General features: G+C 45.0%; 1 protein-coding gene across 7 annotated transcripts in view; it reads left to right on the forward strand.

Moving 5' to 3' along the window:
- dennd2b (DENN domain containing 2B) overlaps positions 1-24220 on the forward strand; it is a 189901-nt gene that overhangs the window by 51331 nt on the left and 114350 nt on the right. For 3 of the 7 annotated variants that reach the window (XM_034191010.1, XM_034191003.1, XM_034191017.1), the window contains exon 2: positions 4906-5004. The exons of 2 other annotated variants lie outside the window; for them this stretch is intronic. In XM_034191010.1, coding sequence (XP_034046901.1) covers positions 4931-5004 — 74 coding nt within the window. In that variant the 5' untranslated portion in view covers positions 4906-4930. Of the gene's footprint in view, positions 1-4900; positions 5020-24220 lie in introns of those variants that run through there. 2 more of the 7 variants (XM_034191024.1, XM_034191040.1) reach the window with 2 other exon arrangements.

The raw sequence follows: 24220 nt of genomic DNA on the forward strand, positions 1-24220 counted from the left end.
ACAAATCTTAGAAACATGGTGTCTAACCAGATCCTTACTCTGGATGGCATTACCCTGACCTCTAGTAATACTGTGAGAAATCTTGGAGTCATTTTTGATCAGGATATGTCATTCAAAGCGCATATTAGACAAATATGTAGGACTGCTTTTTTTGCATTTACACAATATCTCTAAAATTAGAAAGGTCTTGTCTCAGAGTGATGCTGAAAAACTAATTCATGCATTTATTTCCTCTAGGCTGGACTATTGTAATTCATTATTATCAGGTTGTCCTAAAAGTTCCCTGAAAAGCCTTCAGTTAATTCAAAATGCTGCAGCTAGAGTACTAACGGGGACTAGAAGGAGAGAGCATATCTCACCCATATTGGTCTTTCTTCATTGGCTTCCTGTTAATTCTAGAATAGAATTTAAAATTCTTCTTCTTACTTATAAGGTTTTGAATAATCAGGTCCCATCTTATCTTAGGGACCTCATAGTACCATATCACCCCAATAGAGCGCTTCGCTCTCAGACTGCAGGCTTAGTTGTAGTTCCTAGGGTTTGTAAGAGTAGAATGGGAGGCAGAGCCTTCAGCTTTCAGGCTCCTCTCCTGTGGAACCAGCTCCCAATTCGAATCAGGGAGACAGACACCCTCTCTACTTTTAAGATTAGGCTTAAAACTTTCCTTTTTGCTAAAGCTTATAGTTAGGGCTGGATCAGGTGACCCTGAACCATCCCTTAGTTATGCTGCTATAGACTTAGACTGCTGGGGGGTTCCCATGATGCACTGAGTGTTTCTTTCTCTTTTTGCTCTGTATGCACCACTCTGCATTTAATCATTAGTGATTGATCTCTGCTCCCCTCCACAGCATGTCTTTTTCTAGGTTCTCTCCCTCAGCCCCAACCAGTCCCAGCAGAAGACTGCCCCTCCCTGAGCCTGGTTCTGCTGGAGGTTTCTTCCTGTTAAAAGGGAGTTTTTCCTTCCCACTGTCGCCAAGTGCTTGCTCACAGGGGGTCGTTTTGACCGTTGGGGTTTTTACGTAATTATTGTATGGCCTTGCCTTACAATATAAAGCGCCTTGGGGCAACTGTTTGTTGTGATTTGGCGCTATATAAATAAAATTGATGAATTGATGATGGCGCAACTTCAACTTTGTCACTGATTCTTGAACATTGTTCTCAAGAATCTGCTGATATTGACTGGAATCTATGTGACCCTCAACTTTAACAAGATTCCCAGTACATTCACTGGCCACACAGCCACACAGCGTGATGGAACCACCTCTAAATTTTACTGTAGGTAGCAAGTGTTTTTCTTGGAATGCTGTGTTCTTTTTCCGCCATGCATACCGCCCCTTGTTATTTCCAAATAACTCAATTTTAGTTTCATCAGTCCACAGTACCTTATTCCAAAATGAAGCTGGCTTGTCCAAATGGGCTTTAGCATACCTCAAGTCACTCTGTTTTTGGCATGTACACAGAAAATGCTTCCTCTGCATTACTCTCCCATACAGCATCTTGTGCAAAGTGCGCTGTAGAGTTAAACGATGAACAGAGACACTATCTGCAGCAAGATCATGTTGTAGGTGTTTGGAGCAGGTCTGTGGGTTGACTATGACTATTCTCACCATCCTTCGCATCAGCTTATCTGAGATATTTCTGGGCCTGCCACTTCGGGCTTTAACTAGTACTGTGCCTGTGGTCTTCCATTTCCTCACTATGTTCCTCACAGTGGAAACTGACTGCTGAAATCTCCGAAATAGCTTTTTGTAGCCTTCCCCTAAACCATGATGTTGAACAGTTTTTGTTTTCAGGTCATTTGAGAGTTGTTTAGAGGCTCCCATGTTGCCACTCATTAGAAGAGATGGAAAGAGGGGAAACATTTGTAAATGGCCACCTTAAATACCCGTTCTCATGATTGGATTCACCTATGTAAGGAGGTCAAGAGTCAGTGAGCTTACCAAACCAATTTTGTGTTCCAGTAATTAGTGCTAAATGTATTCAAATCAATAAAATGACAAGGGTGCCCAAATTTATGCACCTGCCTAATTTTGTTTAAATTATTATTGCGCACTTTCTGTAAATACTAGAAACTTCCTTTCACTTCTCAAATATCAGTGTGCTCGTCTGCTATATGATATATTTAACTGAAATTTCTGGTCCAGACAACCAATATTTATAAAGAAAAATCATGAAAATTATCAAGGGTGCTTAAACTTTTACATACAACTAGGGATGTCCCGATCCGATCACGTGATCGGAAATCGGGCCCGATCACGTAGTTTCAGACTTGATCGAAATTGGACGTTGCATCCCGATCAGGAATCTGATATAGATTTTATCCTCATTATTTTGATCAGCGCTATTTCAAGCTCATTATTGCAGATTAATGGGCCTTTCACACGTCAGAAGCATCAGAGGCATCAAGAATCGGTCTAAAAAGCATTATTTTCAATGAGACGCATTGCTTTTTAGAGGTGTCAGACCACGGTCAAAATTCACCCCAATCCAACTTTTGACACTCTGAGCTGTGACGTAGCTTCATGCTGTCCAATAGGAACGACGCGTCGGGCCAAAACACGGAAGACTAGTGGCAGAAACCACTGATCTCTACAAAACAGATCGGTGCAGAAACCACTGTTCTGTACAAAACAGAAACGTGTCACAGGACTGCTCATTTATAGAGCAGTTTTCTCAAGAAAAATCCTTGGGAATGTTTTTTGTTGTTGTTTGTTTCCTCAAAATTTCTGATTACTGTTAAAAATTTTTTAGAACACTTGCAATTAAAATAGCTAAATCAATAAATGGTTCTTTAGAAACCTTTCATCTGTAAATTAAAACCACCTGTTATTTCAGATTAGACAATTTATTGTTTAACTTAAGAACCTTGGACATTTATTTTTAGACAAATAAAATAACATGGAAATTTGTACATTTTTTAAGACTGGTAGATTATTACTTGATTGTTCAAGCTACCTCAAGGAGAAGTGCACTGTTTAAGTGATAAACAATAAAATAAGGTTATTAAAATGAAAATATTATATATTTAGCATTAGTTCATTGTTCATTCAGTTTTTTGAAGTATCGGATCGGGACTCGGTATCGGCAGATACTCAAAATCAGATGACTCGGAATCAGATCGGGGCCAAAAATGTTATGTGTTGGACGCAGGACGGAGAACCGACCAGCGTTTGAAGGTCCCAGTATGAAATAAGCAGAGCACGGTACAAAGGATAACAGAATTTAATAAACATAACAGTGAAGTGCTAAAGTATAACAAATGAGTGCGCGGACTGGCGAGGTGGGTATACGGTACGCTCCCAGCTGCACAAACGGTCCGGAGCCAGAAACAGTTCGGACCCAAGGACCCCGCCGACACCCCCCAGGTGGCCGCGACAAACCGAGTCTGTGAAAGAAGAAATCATCATGTGAGTCCACACTCCACACACAGAGAGACCACTCAAAGGTGTACACAAACAGCAAACACTTCCTGGCTTAATTACTAATCAGCTTCCCACCCTGCAGGCATGGAACACCCAGTTCACATTATCATTGCAGTGGAAGCTGATTAATCGACTAACATAACAGCTCAATATAATAAGGTGTGAGGGACACCACATTTACTGACTGTACAAATGTTAGTCACAAAACCTGACGTACCTCAGGAAGTGTGCTGACGAGCGTGAGAACTCACCCCCTCCTCTTTCACAGACCATGGCATCAAACCTGGACGTTCTCTGCATCCATAATGATGAGATGGCTCTCAAGACGACGATCTCACCCGTCTGGTCACAAGGTCGAGTCTCTGGCAAATACACACTGTGTACTCCAGACTTAAATGCCACCATGCTCCAATCCGTGTAGATGCACCACAGCTGTGAGTCCTGACGAGCTGCACATGATCAGCCTCAGGTGATCAGGGTGAGGTCCTGATAACTCAGCCACACAGCCACTCAGTCCTAAACGCGTGCCACCTGGAAGGAAAAACAAAAGACAGAAACAGAAGACAGAAACAAAAGGCAGCCAGGCACGCCAGGCACCCCAGCCACAACAAAAAAAGCCTGATCGGGACATCCCTACATACAACTGTACATCTGTAAAGTTACATAATTACAATGCTTCATATTAAATAATTCTTACCATAAAAGAAATCAATCCTGTGGTGAGGGGGATAATGGCTTCAATCTTATCTTAATTATAGGGTATTGCATCACAATCAGGGCATGTGACAATTCGGTAATACTGTACTGGTGCAGGTACGTGGTCTTGGTGTGACCCTGTCTAGGTCAGCCTCTGTCCAATTTTTCATGTCCAAGTGAACCCTTTGCTTGAAGGAATGATCATTGCATTTGAGTGTGTTCACTATGCAAGTTTGGCCAAGGAAACAAGTATGAGACCTGGGTGGCGTACAGCATGTATTCCCCAATAACTCAATTCTAATGTTTTTCATAAAATAAGTGTCTGTATCTTACTGAGAGTGAGAAAAGAGCATGTTGCTTTGTACTGGGTCACATTAGGGCATGGCACCATTACTTTCCCAGGAAGGAAAATGATCATGGATTCATTTTTTTTCCTCACACTTGTTGGTCTGGTAAGAGTTCAGCTGTTCAGACAGAAGGCATATTTACTTAATAAACCTAAAAGCATATAATTGTTTGCCACTCCAGCACCATTCCAGCTGTATCTTTGTGTACAGATGTCCTAATTTTTACTTTGAAGGTCTCCAATGTGGTAACGAATGGAAACACAGTTCCATGCTATACACTGCTGCAGTAGTTTTAATTCTAACTCAGTTTTCATAATACAATTTGTCACACCTTAAACTGAGAAGTTTTGGTTTATAAAATCACTTTCTGGTTATTTTGGGGTTTAGTAACATGCGTGGAATACTGCAGGATTTGTAATATCTTTGTGTTTCACCATCAGGTGAGAGGGCAGTTTACAGACAAACATGACTGCCAACAAGAGTTCGAAGGCTGTATCTCGTGGAGGAGGGGGTAAAGCTCCCAGGGACGCCTCCGAGAGGTCAGTGACATGAATGTGAGCTGGTTATTACCCTCTTTCACTCATGTAACTTTGATGTTTGACTCAATTTTGTGTTCTTTTGAATTAGAAGTGAAGACTTGTCATTACTAGTATACAACCCCAATTCCAGTGAAGTTGGGACGATGTGTAAAATGTAAATAAAAACAGAATACAATGATTTGCAAATCCTCTTCAACCTATATTCAATTAAATACAAAGACAAGATATTTAATGTTCAAACTGATAAACTTAATTGTTTTTGTGCAAATGTTTGCTCATTTTGAAATGGATGCCTGCAACATGTTTCAAAAAAGTTGGGACAGTGGTATGTTTACCACTGTGTTACATCACCTTTCCTGAGGACACTAATTGCTGAAGCTTTGTAGGTGGAATTCTTTCCCATTCTTGCTTGATGTACGACTTCAGTTGTTCAACAGTCTGGGGTCTCCGTTGTTGTATTTTGCACTTCATAATGCGCCACACATTTTCAATGGGCGACAGGTCTGGACTGCAGGCAGGCCAATCTAGTACCCGCACTCTTTTACTATGAAGCCACGCTGTTGTAACGTGCAGAATGTAGCTTGGCATTGTCTTGCTAACTAATTCATGCATTTATTTCCTCTAGGCTGGACTATTGTAATTCATTATTATCAGGTTGTCCTAAAAGTTCCCTAAAAAGCCTTCAGTTGGTTCAGAATGCTGCAGCTAGAGTACTGATGGGGACTAGCAGGAGAGAGCATATCTCACCCGTGTTGGCCTCTCTTCATTGGCTTCCTGTTAATTCTAGAATAGAATTTAAAATTCTTCTTCTTACTTATAAGGTTTTGAATAATCAGGTCCCATCTTATCTTAGGGACCTCGTAGTACCATATTACCCTATTAGAGCGCTTCGCTCTCAGACTGCGGGCTTACTTGTAGTTCCTAGGGTTTGTAAGAGTAGAATGGGAGGCTGTTGTGTGGGCCGCTGAAGAGGAGGTACTGCTGGCCCACCACCACCAGAGGGCGCCCTGCATGGAGTGCGGGCTCCAGGCACCAGAGGGCGCTGCCGCCGACGAGGGCTGCCAGGGTGACAGCTGTCACCCATTACTGGACACAGCTGACTGCACTCAGGACGGAGGTATATCAGCAGGACAGCGTCTCCACCTCAGTGCCGAGATATCGCCTTGAGATTAAGGTAACCTTCTCTGCAAGCTCATATTGAAGACTCTGATAAACCTTGGTAAACCTTTTCAGGACAGCTGACTACAGAAAGCTACTTGCTTGGATAAGTATTCACCTTTCTCCATTGTCCGTTCATTGCGCCCCCTGTTGTGGGTCCGTGTACCTACACTTTCACAACAGGATATCTCGGCCAGCGTCATGGATCCCGAGGGGCGCCGCTGCGGCTCTCCCTCCCGAGGACCCTGCGTGTGAGAGTGACGTTCCACTGGTCGTTCAACGGTCCCTTCCTCCGTCCCCAGAAGCTTACATAAGCCCTCCAGAACCGTACGGAGGCTGTGTGGAGACGTGCGCGGATTTTTTGATGCAATGTTCGCTCGTCTTCGCACAGCGTCCCGTGATGTACGCGACTGACGCTAGCAAAGTAGCTTATGTCATAAACCTGCTTCGCGGGGAGGCACGCGCTTGGGCTACAGCGCTCTGGGAGCAGAACTCACGGCTCCTTCATTCATACGATGGGTTTGTACGGGAGCTCAGAACGGTGTTCGATCATCCCAACAGAGGCGAGTCCGCTTCAACCGCACTACTGTCCATACGACAGGGGCGTCGGAGCGCAGCTGCCTATGCAGTCGCCTTCCGCATCGCGGCGGCGAGATCCGGCTGGAATAGCACTGCCCTCCGCGCTGCCTTTGTAAACGGACTGTCTCTGGTCCTAAAAGAGCACCTGGTGGCTAAGGACGAACCGCGGGATTTAGATGGGCTCATCGATCTAGTTATACGACTCGACAACCGGGTAGAAGAACGCCGTCGGGAACGAGGCGAAGGGCGTGGCCAGGCACGCGTCGTCCCTCTCCCTTCCGGGTCCGATCGAGCTCCGCCCTCCCCACGCTCCTCTGTTCCTGCGCTCCGTGGGGTCACAGCTCCCCCTACTGACGAAGCTAGGGACACGAGTAGGGCAACATTTAGGGCACCAGATGCACAAAGGAGATGGACCCACGGAGCGTGTCTTGTTTGTGGTTCAATAGAGCACCATGTGAGAGACTGCCCCGAGCGGTCAAACGCCAAACGCCCGCCCTTAGAGACTGGGCCAGGGGTGGGCCAAAACATTCACGTGGGACATACCCACATTGCTACACGACTCCCAGTCACGATCCTGTTTGAGGATTCAACCCTGAAGGCCCCAGCACTGGTGGACACGGGCTCTGAGGGGAATCTGCTAGACAGTAGATGGGCCAGGGAGATAGGGCTCCCTCTGGTGGCTCTTACCTCGCCTGTGCAGGTTCGAGCACTAGATGGCTCCCTACTCCCACCAATCACACACAAGACACCTCCAGTAACTCTGGTGGTGTCAGGCAACCACCGGGAGGTGATCGAGTTCTTCGTGACTCAGGCCACCTCCCGTGTGGTTTTAGGATTTCCATGGATGCTTAAGCACAATCCCCGGATTGATTGGCCGTCCGGGGTGGTGGTTCAGTGGAGCGAAACCTGCCATCGGGAGTGTCTCGGTTCCTCGGTTCCGCCCGGCTCCCAAGCTAAGGAGGAGGTCCGAGTCCCGCCCAATCTGAAGGCGGTGCCAGCGGAGTACCATGACCTTGCGGACGTGTTCAGCAAGGATCTGGCTCTCACGCTTCCTCCCCACCGCCCGTACGATTGTGCCATTGATTTGGTTCCAGGCAGTGAGTTCCCGTCCAGTAGGCTGTACAACCTCTCACGGCCGGAACGCGAATCAATGGAGACCTACATCCGGGACTCATTAGCCGCCGGGTTGATCCGGAATTCCACCTCACCGATGGGCGCTGGTTTCTTTTTTGTGGGTAAAAAAGATGGCGGACTTCGTCCATGCATTGATTACAGGGGGTTGAATGAGATCACGGTTCGCAACCGATACCCGTTGCCCTTGTTGGATTCAGTGTTCACCCCCTTGCATGGAGCCAGAATCTTCACCAAGCTGGATCTTAGGAACGCGTACCATTTGGTTCGGATTCGGAAGGGAGACGAATGGAAGACGGCATTTAACACCCCCTTAGGTCATTTTGAGTACCTGGTCATGCCGTTCGGTCTCACTAATGCTCCCGCGACCTTCCAAGCGTTGGTAAACGATGTCTTGCGGGACTTCCTGCACCGGTTCGTCTTCGTATATCTAGACGATATACTCATCTTTTCTCCGGATCCTGAGACCCATGTCAAGCATGTACGTCAGGTCCTACAGCGGTTGTTGGAGAACCGTCTGTTTGTGAAGGGCGAGAAGTGTGAGTTCCACCGCACTTCTTTGTCCTTCCTGGGGTTTATCATCTCCTCTAACTCCGTCGCCCCGGACCCGGCCAAGGTTGCGGCGGTGAGAGACTGGCCCCAACCCACAAGCCGTAGGAAGCTGCAACAGTTCCTCGGCTTTGCTAATTTCTACAGGAGGTTCATCAAGGGCTACAGTCAGGTAGTTAGCCCCCTGACAGCCCTGACCTCTCCAAAAGTTCCCTTCACCTGGTCGGACCGGTGCGAGGCCGCGTTCAAGGAGTTGAAACGGCGCTTCTCGTCTGCACCAGTTCTGGTGCAGCCCGATCCTAGCCGCCAGTTAGTGGTTGAAGTGGATGCCTCGGACTCAGGGATAGGAGCGGTGCTCTCCCAGAGCGGGAAGACCGATAAGGTCCTTCACCCGTGTGCCTATTTTTCCCGCAGGTTGACCCCCGCTGAACGGAACTATGACGTCGGCAATCGGGAACTCCTTGCTGTGAAAGAGGCCCTCGAAGAGTGGAGACATCTGTTGGAGGGAACAGCCGTGCCATTCACGGTTTTCACTGACCATCGGAACCTGGAGTACATCAGGACCGCTAAGCGTCTGAACCCCAGGCAAGCCCGCTGGTCACTGTTCTTTGGCCGTTTTGACTTCCGGATTACCTACCGCCCCGGGACCAAGAACCAGAGATCGGATGCATTGTCCCGGGTGCACGAAGATGAGGTCAAAACGGAACCGTCGGATCCCCCGGATCCCATCATCCCGGAGTCCGCTATCGTGGCCGCCCTCACCTGGGACGTGGAGAAGACCGTCCGGGAGGCCCTGACCCGTGTCCCGGACCCCGGAAACGGACCAAAGAACAAACTATACGTCCCACCAGAGGCCAGGGCCGCAGTCCTAGACTTCTGTCACGGTTCTAAGCTCTCCTGTCACCCGGGGGTGCGAAGGACCGTGACAGTCGTCCGGCAACGCTTCTGGTGGGCATCCCTGGAGGCCGATGTCCGGGATTACGTCCAGGCCTGTACCACCTGCGCCAGGGGCAAGGCCAACCACCAGAAGACCTCAGGGCAGCTACAGCCACTGCCCGTGCCTCATCGCCCCTGGTCCCACATCGGCCTGGACTTCGTCACGGGTCTCCCGCCGTCCCAGGGAAACACCGTCGTCTTCACGATAGTGGACCGTTTCTCCAAGGCGGCCCACTTCGTGGCCCTCCCGAAGCTTCCAACGGCCCAGGAGACAGCGGACCTCCTGGTCCACCACGTCGTCCGTCTGCATGGTATACCATCAGACATCGTCTCCGATCGCGGTCCCCAGTTCACCTCACACGTCTGGAGGAGCTTCTGCCGGGAACTGGGGGCCACGGTCAGCCTCTCGTCTGGGTATCATCCCCAGACCAACGGGCAAGCAGAGCGGGCGAACCAGGACTTGGAGCAGACACTACGCTGTGTGACAGCCGCGCACCCGACGGCCTGGAGTACCCACCTGGCCTGGATCGAGTACGCTCACAACAGCCAAGTGTCATCAGCCACCGGCCTCTCCCCGTTTGAGGTGTGCTTGGGGTATCAGCCCCCCTTGTTTCCGGTGGTCGAGGGAGAGGTCGGTGTGCCCTCGGTCCAGGCCCACCTACGGAGGTGCCGTCGGGTGTGGCGTGCCGCCCGCTCTGCCTTGTTGAAGGCCCGGACGAGAGCGAAGACACATGCAGACCGGCGGCGGGCCCCGGCTCCCACGTATCGTCCTGGGCAGGAGGTATGGTTGTCCACCAAGGACATTCCCCTTCAAGTGGACTCCCCCAAGCTCCAAGACCGATACATCGGCCCCTTCAAGGTCCTCAAAATCATCAATCCCGCCGCAGTGAGGCTTCAGTTGCCGGCCTCGCTGCGGATTCACCCGGTATTCCACGTCTCCCGGATAAAGCCCCATCACACCTCACCCCTCTGCACCCCGGGTCCGGCACCACCTCCTGCCCGGATCATCGACGGGGAACCGGCTTGGACCGTGCGTCGGCTCCTCGATGTCCGTCGAATGGGTCGGGGTCTTCAGTACCTGGTGGACTGGGAGGGGTACGGCCCCGAAGAACGCTCCTGGGTGAAGAGGAGCTTCATCCTGGACCCGGCCCTCCTGGCCGACTTCTACCGTCGCCATCCGGACAAGCCCGGTCGTGCGCCAGGAGGCGCCCGTTGAGGGGGGGGTCCTGTTGTGTGGGCCGCTGAAGAGGAGGTACTGCTGGCCCACCACCACCAGAGGGCGCCCTGCCTGGAGTGCGGGCTCCAGGCACCAGAGGGCGCTGCCGCCGACGAGGGCTGCCAGGGTGACAGCTGTCACCCATTACTGGACACAGCTGACTGCACTCAGGACGGAGGTATATCAGCAGGACAGCGTCTCCACCTCAGTGCCGAGATATCGCCTTGAGATTAAGGTAACCTTCTCTGCAAGCTCATATTGAAGACTCTGATAAACCTTGGTAAACCTTTTCAGGACAGCTGACTACAGAAAGCTACTTGCTTGGATAAGTATTCACCTTTCTCCATTGTCCGTTCATTGCGCCCCCTGTTGTGGGTCCGTGTACCTACACTTTCACAACAGAGGCAGAGGCTTCAGCTTTCAGGCTCCTCTCCTGTGGAACCAGCTCCCAATTCAGATCAGGGAGACAGATACCCTCTCTACTTTTAAGATTAGGCTTAAAACTTTCCTTTTCGCTAAGGCTTATAGTTAGGGCTGGATCGGGTGACCCTGGACCATCCCTTGGTTATGCTGCTTTAGACGTAGATTGTGGGGGGGTTCCCATGATGCACTGTTTCTTTCTCTTTTTGCTCCGTATGCATCACTCTGCATTTAATCATTAGTGATCGATCTCTGCCCCCCTTCACGGCATGTCTTTTTCCTGTTTTTTTCCCTCAGCCCCAACCAGTCTCAGCAGAAGACTGCCCCTCCCTGAGCCTGGTTCTGCTGGAGGTTTCTTCCTGTTAAAAGGGAGTTTTTCCTTCCCACTGTAGCCAAGTGCTTGCTCATAGGGGGTCGTTTTGACCGTTGGGGTTTTTCATAATTATTGTATGGCCTTGCCTTACAATATGGAGCGCCTTGGGGCAACTGTTTGTTGTGATTTGGCGCTATATAAGAAAAAAGTTGAGTTGAGTTGCTGAAATAGGTAGGGACATCCCTGAAAAAGACATTGCTTGGATGGCAGCATGTGTTGCTCCAAAACCTGGATGTACCTTTCAGCATTGATGGTGCCATCACAGCTGTGTAAGTTGCCCATGCCATGGGCACTAACACACCCCCATACCATCACAGATGCTGGCTTTTGAACTTTGCGCTGATAACAATCTGGATGGTCTTTTTCCTCTTTTGTCGGGAGGACACGACGTCCACGATTTCCAAAAACAATTTGAAAGGTGGACTCATCAGACCACAGCACATTTTTCCATTTTGCGTCTGTCCATATCAAAGGAGCTCAGGCCCAGAGAAGGCAGCGGCATGTGGATCTGGATGTTGTTGATGTATGACTTTCGCTTTGCATGGTAGAGTTTTAACTTGCACTTGTAGATGTAGCAACAAACTGTGTTGACTTACAATGGTTTTCTGAAGTGTTCCTGAGCCCACGCGGTAAGATGATGTCGGTTTTTAATACAGTGCCACCTGAGGGATCAAAGGTCACGGGGATTCAGTGTTGGTTTTCGGCCTTGCCGCTTACATGTAGAAAGATCTCCAGATTCTCTGAATCTTCTGATTATATTATGGACTGTAGATGATGGAATCCCTAAATTCCTTGCAGTTGAACTTTGAGAAACATTGTTCTTAAATTGTTGGACTATTTTTTCACGCAGTTGTTTACAAAGTGGTGATCCTCATCCCATCTGTGCTTGTGAACGGCTGAGCCTTTTGAGGATGCTCCTTTTATACCCAATCATGACACCCACCTGTTTCCAATTAACCTGTTCACCTGTGGAATGTTGCAAACAGGTGTTCGTTGAGCTTTTATCAACTTTCCGAGTCTTTTGTTGCCCCTGTCCCAGTTGTTGTGAAATGTGTTGCAGGAATTCATTTCAAAATGAGAAAATATTTGCGCAAAAACAAAAACGTCTATCAGTTTGAACATGAAGTATCTTGTCTTTGTGGTGTATTCAATTGAATATAGGTTGAAGAGGATTTGCAAATCATTGTATTCTGTTTTTATTTACATTTCACACAACATCCCAACTTCATTGGAACTGGGGCTGTAAATTGGTTTTCAGGGATTTGTTTCCATCTGATGTTTCCAGTAAATGATGATGATAAATCTTTTAAAGTTGTGCAAGAATGTTCCTTTGTCCTGGACAAGAGCCTTATCCAACTCTAAAAGGCATGTCAGTTGGTGGTCTGGGTAAGAAAAGCAGACTGTGGTAATGATGTGTAGCAGTCATTTCTTACAGTGTTTTCTGTGTCCAAACTATCAGAATGTTGTGGAAATAGGCCGACAGGTACAACCAGCTGATTATTAGCAGTGGTGCTTCTGCTGATGTTTACTTTGTTGATCAAAAATCATGCTTAAATATTTGTGTGTTGAGAATGCTGAAAATAAATCTTTAAAATTTAAAGCATTTAAAGTTTAAATGCTTTGTTAAACTACAATAGCTCCTGAAGAGTGTATATTACCAACACTAAACGGCTCGACATAGCCATTTGCCCGCTGGCCCGGCGCGGATTTGGCCCACTTTCGGGCCACTGCGTGCCAGTACAATTTATCAAATGATGGCATGCTCGGGCCACTACAAAAAGACGCAAAATTCTATTTATTTTACCATATTTTGTGGCAGCAAAGTCGAATTTCTTCACATCTCCGTGTCATCAAACTTCACCGAGTCCGCCATGTTTGTTTTGGTCTTCTTCTTCTTCTTCTTTGTTTGTTTTGGTCTTGCACCACAGACCACATCTCGCGTCTTGGGTTGGGTATCGTTAAGAAAGTCTTTTTGCTTAACAATTCCCTTATCGGTCCTTCAGAGCGGCCGTTGTTTTTGAGGGTCTTTGTTGGGAAAATTATCATTTCTCTTCGTTGATTGCAGACCCTGCAGCAGGTCTGTAATCAACCACTTCTGCAGAGCGACTGCACTTTGAAGCGTGATCCAATGAAGCAATGGTTCGATCCGCTGGGTTGTTGGACATTATCTTAATTTTTCCCCGCTAAAATCCTAAAGAGCATATGCCTGTGAGTAATATATACCCTTTTACGTTAAACCAACCTGTTATGGTCTTCTGAAACAGTTGATGTATTTTATAACTTAAAAACGGGACCGATGCCAACGTGTTAGCATGTCTACGGCGTTTTCAGTGTTAAAGTTAGCATTAGCTGTTGGCATTTCAGCACGTTTGTGTGCATTTGTTTTCTGTATAATAATTAATGGCTCAGCGCTTGTTGTCGTAAATGAGTCAAATGTACTAAAAAATTTAATATTTTTTTATTTTATAGATAATAATAATAGCAACAACAACAGCAATAATAGTAATAATAACTCTTCAGAAGCGGCAAGTCCACCTCATAACTCTCTCAAAGCCATTAAAATATGTCAGTCGTGACTGTGAGTCACTTCTGTGCAGATTGAAGTCGCTAAGTGCAGATTAAAGTCAAGAAGCGAGAATCGTCCTCCGTTGGCACAGCTCCAAACGCTGCATGGCTGTCTGCCGAGGCAGAGTCCGGTCGAAATTAATAATTTCAAAACAAATTGCCGCTTTAATTAAAATGACACCTCTTGTCAAATGCTGTAATACAGACAATAAACTACAATCGACTAAAATGTTTTTTTCTTCCCAAAATGAGACATCCTGCATTCTTTATGAATTACACTGATGCTGATGTGAAGCACAGCGAGCTGCAAGAGTTCAGCTCAGAGTTATGGAAAGACATTCATGCCAATAATGTCTGAAAGGAAATGCATTTGACAAAAACTACAGATTTTGTTTATTTCTATTTATATTTAGAGATCAAGGAGCCACCATGTACAGTTTATTTAGACCCAGAGTTTAAGGATCCAGTGACCAATTTCATATTTATTTACTTTAAGACTCAATAAAATGTTGTTGACATAGAAAACCTTTAAAGCCTACTTTTAGTACACAGAAAATTCACAAGCGGTATCGATAAGGGAAATCGATAAGGAATCGGATCGATAAGCGGAATCGATAATTGTATCAGTATCGATAAAATCTTATCAATACCCATCCCTAACGATGCTCCATGCTTCAGCAGAATCTCGTGCATATTGAAATGTATGTTGTCAATGTGTGGAGCGTGCGTTTGGCCGTTTCCGTCACCAATCTTCGGCAGTGTTCGTTAGCATCTTTAAATGCGCGGAAGCTGCAAGAAACGAAGACGAACAAGATGCAAATCTAACAGAACGCTTTGAAATTCGAATTGAAATATGTTTAAACTACATCCACCCAAACCCGGACAACAACCAGGAAAGAGTTTTGCTGAAGGAATTGGCCAGAAGAGGAAGCTTAGTGATGATGAGTTAAAGGAGAGAGACAGGCTATATGAAAGAAACAAGAAGAAGAGAGGGTTTGTCCTGACCTGACCACAGAAATGGCCATGGCATGACCAAGAGAAGAATGAGGTTTTCTGCCAAATCTGCAGGGCCTATCCCTCGTATGCTGACAAGTAAGTAAAGTATATGCTTGGTCCTGGGAGACCCTGGCTGTTTCGAAGCTAGTTTAAAAGTCTCACCAGCTTACCTTTGTGGAAACTCCACGGTGACATTAGCAAAGGAGCCAAGCATTTTTTTTTTCAATTTTTAGATCTATAACTCCAGTCCAGACAAGGCATACTTTTTAGTTTTGATATGAACCTACATCTGTATTTTACATTTCTGACAGTGAGTTAGCCAACTCTGAGGGTTGCTTAAAAAATGCTCTCTAAATTTTATGGGTCACTTTATTTTTTTACACTTGAGAATGCCCTCTGATAAATTCTATTTTTTTAACTTCATGGTCCCTAGACTATTTTATGTTTTTTCTGGATTGGTTTATATTACATAGGCAGTTTTATTTGCAGAATTTCAAGGTGGAATATCATGAACTCCCGCGCACAAAACCATGGGCTAGTGCTCCTACACTGTGGGCCACTAACTTCTAAATTCTACTGGCCCTGTGGGCCAGTGGGGCTAATTGGTTTATGTCAAGCCCTGACTAAATTATCATTGACTTGACAATGTTATTGTGTGTTCTTTTCAAATGGGCATTTTCACTGCAGCTCATGCAAAAAATTTCACTTGGTTGTCTGTCATGATACATGACTGATGGGTTTCATCAAGATCAGTGTGTTAGTTTGTCATCAAAACATTTTTAAAATCATGCCCCATCTTCCTGTCTAAAATAATCTAGAATTCACAGTCCTCATTGATTTGTATCACATAGAAAAGCTTTTGAATTCACTTGAAGATTTGGAACTAGAAGCACTCGGAGAGCGCAAACCTCCGCCAAGGCCATAGGGTCACTGACATCACATGGAATACCCTTTGGCAAAGAGACTTATTCCAAGTCGTTTCACGCATCTACCATCATGTTTCAGATTCAGTGGTTAACCCTCTGGGGTCTGAGGGCATTTTTTGGACAGTTCACTCGCCTGGCATAAATGCTTTATTATTGTTGTTAACAGCTCTCCCTGCATCCCACAATCAAGTTTTATGTCTCTTTTTTTCAAGACAACCTGTACTTTCAAAATATATATGCTATAGTTGTGTTTTATATGTGTAATAAAGGTTTACAATCAGAAAAAATAAAGGAAAAAATAAAGTGGAAAACAATTTCCCACACACATTTATTCAAAACACACAGCAAACTATAATAAACTAGTAACACATCACTCCTAAAAACAATCTTTGGTGTGTCGTGAGGTGAATCTGCCCTATGATTGGATTTTGGAAAACCATGTGACAGTGAACCAATTCCGATTGGGCACTCACATTGCTCACGTCATCACACAGCTTCTATGAGGAGTACAAAGATGGTGGACGGTGGCTCAAAAGTCCATGGAGTTAGCTTTTCAGCAGAAAAGTACGTTTCTATCTCATATCATTAAAAAGTTATTTATAATTTAGTAAAGCTTGGTCTCAGCCATTGTATAAGATGGCGTCGGCCCCAGAGGGTTAAACCCTTAGATCTTCAGCAAATGTATTTATAAAGAGAAACTGCATGAACTACACAAGTTTTTTTTATTTTCCAATAACAAGTTTATTCAATGAGGAGAAACAAATGCTAAATTATTGTTGTGTCGTAACTTAATTTATGTTCAGCCTTTGTGACCCGTCTTCATGAAGTTAGATGCAAAAATGTTGAAATTGGCCCTATCCTGCAATGATAAAGAATCCTTAAAAAAATTACTGGATCCGGATCGTGTTCCGGATCATTACCAAATTTAATTACTTCTAAGTTAGGCCGAGATACACCCCTGGATTTTTGTGAGTAATCCTGCTAACAAACCAACCAACCAACAAACAAACGGACATGACCGAAAACATAACCTCCTTGGCTGAGGTAATGATGGCATGTAGAAACAAATGTTATCACACAAATGTTAACAAATGTTAATTTTCCTTGACATGTTCTGAATCACTGTGCTGGTGCATAAGAAATCTCACACACAAAATCAAACAGTCTATTCATTGAGAGTGCCAGTTTGCCCTTCATTGTCACAAATGAGAGTGACTGAGGCACTTTTGATTGAAATATTATGCAAAATGTCCACCAAATGGGCTTTTCAATATTAAATTCAAATGTCCACAAAATCCACAAGCTGGATCAGATCCGGATCAAACTTTGTCAGGCGATAGTGAGTGCCAGTCTGCACCTCATCTTCAAATGTGAAAGTGATTGGAGCATGTTTAATTAAGATATAAGGTAAAATATACATTAAACAGGGTTTTAAATGTTAAATTTTTGAAACAATATCTCTCATCTGAATTGGATTTGGATCAAACTTTATCAGTCGATACTCTGGAAAATATTTTTTATATGGGAGGCGCTAACAGATAAGGTGATGAGTGGTATATCAATCCATTTACCATCCATGCTAATGCTAATGTAGTAACTTATTGAAATAATTAAATGAAAGGGTTATACCCCCATCACACAGAGGAGGTGATGGTCTAGTGGTTATCGTTTGGCATTCAAATCCCAGCCTGACCGTAAAATCACTAAGGGCCCTTGGGCAAAGTCCTTAATCCCCTAGTTGCTCCCGGTGTGTAGTGAACACCTCGTATGGCAGCACCCTCACATCGGGGTGAATGTGAGGCATTATTTGTAAAGCGCTTTGTGCATCTGATGCAGATAGAAACGCACTATATAAATGCAGTCCATTTACTATTTATCACACAGCCAGAATCATGCAGAATGGTGTCAGAATGACGAATCGGTGCACATCCCAAAAGTGTCGGGTTTCAGTTCCAAAACATTCTGACAGCCATCTACAAGCCGCACAGTTGGTCAAAATCGAGTGTGATACACATGTTCAAAACCCTCCGGGCACCATCGAAATGGGACACCTATCCGATGGCGGTCCATGCGCAATCCGAGGACCATCTGACCACAGTTTACATATCTGATGCCGGCAAAACGGGATCCGAAATGATTTGAGCACATACGAGGGAACCTCGAGATGGATCTGGCATGAGAAAGCCTAACCTGCATGTGCCATGTATAATCATGTCCACCCCCACCCCCGGAGCGCAAAGGAACTGTTGCGATGTATGTGACTATCAGGCTTGATGGTCAGGAATTGCTAGGCACAAATGCATGGCTCGAACAAACAGCTATGGTTTTTAGAAGGTTTTACTGTAGTGTATTGCAGAGGTCGGTACACGGGTAGGCAGTCAAAGAAGAGCAGCAGTACAAAAATCATCAGGCAAAAAGTCGTGGTCGATGCAACAGGCTGAAGGTCAGGAACACACAGGCAGGCGGGCAGGACTATAGAATGCAGATACAGAGCGGGAACGAAGGCACAAGGCATGACAAACTGGCGAGGAACTAACACACCCAGTGAGCTTATATATAGTGAGGAAAATAAGTATTTGAACACCGTGTGATTTTGCAAGTTCTCCCACTTAGAAATAATGGAGGGGTCGGAAATTTTCATCTTAGGTGCATGTCCACTGTGAGAGACATAATCTAAAAAAAAAAAAATCCGGAAATCACAATGTATGATTTTTTAAATAATTTATTTGTAGGTTACTGCTGCAAATAAGTATTTGAACACCTGTGAAAATCAATGTCAATATTTGGTACATTAGCCTTTGTTTGCAATTACAGAGGTCAAATGTTTCCTGTAGTTTTTCACCAGGTTTGCACACACTGCAGCAGGGATTTTGGTCCACTCCTCCATACAGATCTTCTCCAAATCTTTCAGGTTTGGAGTTTCAGCTCCCTCCAAAGATTTTCTATTGAGTTCAGGTCTGGAGACTGGCCAGGCCACTCCAGGACCTTGAAATGCTTCTTATGGAGCCCCTCCTTAGTTGCCCTGGCTGTGTGTTTGGGGTCATTGTCATGCTGGAAGACCCAGCTATGCCCCTTCTTCAATGCTTTTACTGAGGGAAGGAGGTTGTTTGCCAAAATCTTGCAGTACATGACCCCATCCATCCTTCCTTCAATACTGTGCAGTCGTCCTGTCCCCTTTGCAGAAGAGCACCCCCAGAGTATGATGTTTCCACCCCCATGCTTTACGGTTGTGATGGTTTTCTTGAGGTTGTTTTCATCCTCTAAACATGGTAAGTGGAGTTGATTCCAAAAAGCTCTATTCTGGTCTCATCTGACCACATGACCTTCTCCCATGCCTCCTCTGGATCATCCAGATGGTCACTCGTGAACTTCAGATGGGCCTGGACATGTGCTGGCTTGAGCAGGGGGACCTTGCTGCCCTGCAGGATTTTAAACCATGACAGCATCATGTGTTACTAATGTAATCTTTGTGACTGTGGTCCCAGCTCTCTTCAGGTCATTGACCAGGTCCTCATGTGTAGTTCTGAGCTTTCTCAGAATCATCCTTACCCCACAAAGTGAGATCTTGCATGGAATCCCAGACCAAGGGAGATTGAGTCATCTTGTGTTTCTTCCACTTTCTAATAAATAATCATAACAGTTGTTGTCTTCTACCAAGCTGCTTGCCTGTTGTCCTGTAGTCCATCCCAGCCTTGTGCAGGTCTACAGTTTTGTCCCTGGTGTCCATAGACAGCTCTTTGGTCTTGGCTATGGTGGACAGGTTGAAGAGTGATTGATTGAGTGTGTGAACAGGTGTCTTTTATACAGGTAACAAATTCAAACAGGTGCAGTTAATACAGGTAAAGAGCGCAGAATAAGAGGGCTCCTTAAAGAAAAATTAACAGGTCTGTGAGAGCCAGAATTCTTGCTGGTTGGTAGGTGGTCAAATACTTATTTGCAGCAGTAACATATAAACAAATTATTAAAAAATCATACATTGTGATTTCCGGATTTTTTTTTTTTTTTGTCTCTCACAGTGGACATGCACCTAAGATGAAATTTCAGACCCCACCATGATTTCTAAGTGGGAGAACTCGCAAAACAGCAGGGTGTTCAAATACTTATTTTCCTCACTGTAACCCCAGGTGACAATCAGCAAATCAGAAACAGGTGGGCATGGAAAGCACCAGAACAAGGGCATGGCCAGAGAGAGGGAAACACCCATCACCAAGAACCAAGACAAAGACAAGATGAGCAGAGACAGACAGACCCAAGCAGAAAAACCAAGCAAGAGAATAAACACACAAAATCCAATGAAATACGAAAAATAACAAACAGATTAAAAGAAAGAAATAAAAACAGAGAACCAAACAAAACTCAAACCCTGACAGTGGCACGCTTCATCATGATTATCATGTACAGTGAATGTGAACAGCGGCTATCAAACTGAAAGCACCGTGCGCTATTGTGTGCACGCTGCCGTAAATCTGAACAGGCTGTTATATCCACAATAGACCTTACAGTACAAATATTTGTCCATTCCTTCCCATGGGCAACGTAAATAATGTGAACTTATGTCTCCATCATATCTGTATATAACATGGGCAGCTGCACCTCTCCGTGATGTGCAGTAACGCGTCATTGCACGTCAGGCTCGGAGGTGACTGGATCTCACCACTGAAATATATGATCACCATCTAACTCTGTAGGAGATATGACATGGAACTGTTATGCCAGGTCATCACAGCATTAATATAGTTGTCAATTGCAGTTATTTGTCTGACAATTAATCGTGTCTAGAAATTCCTACTCATGACAGCCCTACCCTCCGCTGCAGCAAACTGGTTCACACACACACACAGCCGCTTCACAGAGTTTTCCTAGATCGAAAAACTTAGCGGCCATTATCACGATTAGTCGGTGGAGTCCAAATCTCTACCGTCGGCCAAAATTATACCGTGTACTGGATAAACCGGTTGAACTGTGCAGGCCAACCGCTGACTGCACACCTATCCACACCAGCAACACCTTTATGAAGTATGCAGATGAAACCACAGTGGTCGGCTGTATCACTGTCGGAGATGAGTCAACCTACAGGGATGAGGTTGAACAGCTGATGGCGTGATGTGGAGAAAATAACCTGCTCCTGAACACATCCAAAACCAAGGAGCTAATCACAGACTTCAAGGGAAACAAAACAGACTTTCAGCCCATTATCACTGGGGGAACCTGTTTGGAAAGAGTCAGGGACTTTTGTTTCCTGGGAGTCCACATAGATGAGAAACTGACCTGGAACAGGAACACCACACATTTGGTAAAGAAGGCACAGCAGAGACTTCACTTTCTGAGAATCCTCAGGAAAAATAACATAAACCAGAGATTGCTCATGTCTTTTACTGCTCTACCATGGAGAGCATCCTCACATACTGCCTCTGTACATGGTTTGCCAGCTGCATGGGGCAGCCAGCAAAGAGCTCCAGAGGGTTATCAAAATGCCAGAGAACATCATTGGGTGCCCTCTACCCACACTGGGGGGTAGACTAACCTGGGACTAACCTGGTTAAATAAAGGTTAAATTAAATTAAATTAAATTAAATTAAGTTTACCCCAAGTGGACTCCAATTAAGCTGTTGAAACATCTCAAGGATGATCAGCGGAAACAGAATGCACGCTGTGAATACTTACGTTCATGTGATTTCTTCATATATATATATATATATATATATATATATATATATATATATATAAATTTGGAAAATATAAAAAAAAACTTTTTCAAATTGTCATTGTGGGGTTTTGTGTGTAGAATGAATGAAAAAATTAATTTCATCCATTTTGGAATAAGGCTGTAACATAACAAAATGTGGAAAAAGTGCATCTCTGTGAATACTTTTCGAATGCCCCCAAGAAGACCCAAGGAATGATTTAGGGATTATATTTCCTAGCTCATTTGGGAATTCCTTGGGATCCCCTGGGCAGACTTACAGAACTTGGCTGAGGAAAGGGAAGTGTTGGATGAGCTGCTTGGTCTGCTGCCACTGTAACCCGGACCTGGATAAGCAACCGAATATGAATGAAAATTCAACCAAAAACCTTTCTCAGCTTAGTTGTTTTTTTATAATGTATACAAATAAATTATGTATACATAAAGTTTTAACAACACCTGATGTAGTGTGGCAACATTTCCATGAATTGACAGGACTGGTTGTACACTTTACCTACTGCAGTGCGTTAATGTTGAATTTTGGTAGCAGAAATGTTGTCCTGTGCACAGTCAGCTTGTTCCATCATATTGGTAACAGGACCTGGGTTGTGGCTAACTTACCCTGGAGGCCTGACTGAAAGCCAGAAGCAAGGTTGTCGCTGGCGTACAGTACTAGTCTGAACAGTACGTGTGGTCAGCCCATCTGAAGCTGGATAAACTGGACATATTTTTACAAGCACGATTCAGACCTAATGGTCTTCAAAGCTCTAAGGAGAGAAATATTCTGCACTTCTTTTGTGTCCAGCTGAGCTTTAGAGAGGTTTCAAACCCCAGTCATACATTTTTACAGGACACAGAATTGTTCCAGTTAAAGTAGGTGTTAATATTTTTGAGGTCAGATTCAGTGCCTGATTTTATCGATGCAGATGATTTGAGATTTTTTTAGGCAAACAAACCAAAAATGTTGGAAGAAAGTAAAGTAAAACTAAAGCTGGTTTATATGTTCTGCTTGTGAAAACATTTACGCGTAAATGAATTTTCTCTGTAACTTCTGTGGAATCATAAAAAAGCCCTACCTAGATTAATGTAAAAGCCAGAAGTTTAAAGTAATCCAGCCATTCTCCCTTTTATTGATGACAGATATTCATTATTATGTGTTTGTCTGGTTGCTACAACAACATTCCCTTTAATACTTGGATTCACCAAGGATCCCTCTTAAGTTCCCTCTATTCTTTTTGGCTGAATTTTAACATTTCTGACTCCAGCACATTTTGATTTGCTGAATATATTGTCGAAGTTCTTCTCTAAACCACTGCCATTCTTCAAAACATATGCTACCTTTCAAAGCAAAAATTAGCCTATGTTACAGGACAGACAATTCTGAAATAATGATCAGAGTTCAATCAGTGGATTGGCTTGGGAAATTAATTCAGTTCAGTTCAATTTATTGATGTCAAATCACACCATAATGCATGAACAAGGTCTAGACCTCACCCACCCCATGAACAATAAATTGAGTACTTTATGTGGGGGTGGGAGGACTGTCCCAGCAGTCCTTGGGCGAGAGGCGGTGTATATCCTGGACAGGTATAGGGCTACTAAGCTTTTTAAGATTTAAGGCATAAAAAGAATTTTCTTTGGCACCACTATACACTAATTTTAATTATTAGCCTTTAAGTAGGGGATTCATAATATAACATTGCCAATATGATCAAAATTCTCATTGCCTAGAAAAAAATTAATAAACAGTTCCCCGAAGGGTAAATTTTCAAAATAACAGACAACCGTGAACTACTTAGGGCCCCTTCACACATAACACGATTGAAGCCGACTAGCGCACAAAGGAGGAATTGCATGCCATTCATGAAAAATCGGAGCCACCTCTAGCGCCTTGCACACGTGTCGCTACAACTATTCGCACACACCAGTGGCTGAAAGACAGAGAGTACCTGCCCCACACGATCCTTCTCATGGCAGGTGTCAACCAAATTCCAGGTGACACACACGAACATCCAACACCGCTCGCTGGACACTTAGAAAAGACGGGCTGTTCGCGCTCCTGGTACGAGAGTAGGCAACAGGCGACCACATTCGACCTGTCTGTGAAAAGTGTCAAACTGCCCCACGATTGTGGCGTAACCTAGCAACACACATGTGGCATGCCAGATTGTTGACTCTCCCCTCAGCACACGTCTGAGAGCACATAGCACTGATCGCTGGCCAGTGACTCAGACAGAGCAAGAATTTTAGCTGAGGAAGCTTCTGTGATTTGAAACGAAATGTCCTCACGTCAAGCAACCCAGTCCAGTCGAAGATTCAAGCTTCTCTACTAAGTAATCCACATCATTTCATTAATTCCTGGTGTACATCTAGGCGGAGGCTGGAGCCGCTGTTTATAACAGGAATTAAGTATTAGAAATTCTGGTGTTTTATTAATTTTCTGCTCCACTGCTGTGTGTGCAACTTTCCACGTGCTCGCACTGATTTCATGCGGGCGAACACGGGCGTGCACGGAACCGTCGATGCGGTATCATGCACGCCTGTTCGACCGTGCGTCCCTCTTGACAGCAGGTGGAATGTTTTGTGGTTCCCCATTTCTGTTTTGGTTTGCGGATTTTCTTCCGGTTTCTGTGTCTTTCATGTTATCTGTGAAGGGGCCCTTAGCAATGGTTGAAACAAATACA

The sequence above is a fragment of the Thalassophryne amazonica genome, chromosome 2 (genome assembly GCF_902500255.1).
Source record: "Thalassophryne amazonica chromosome 2, fThaAma1.1, whole genome shotgun sequence".
NCBI lineage: Eukaryota > Metazoa > Chordata > Actinopteri > Batrachoidiformes > Batrachoididae > Thalassophryne > Thalassophryne amazonica.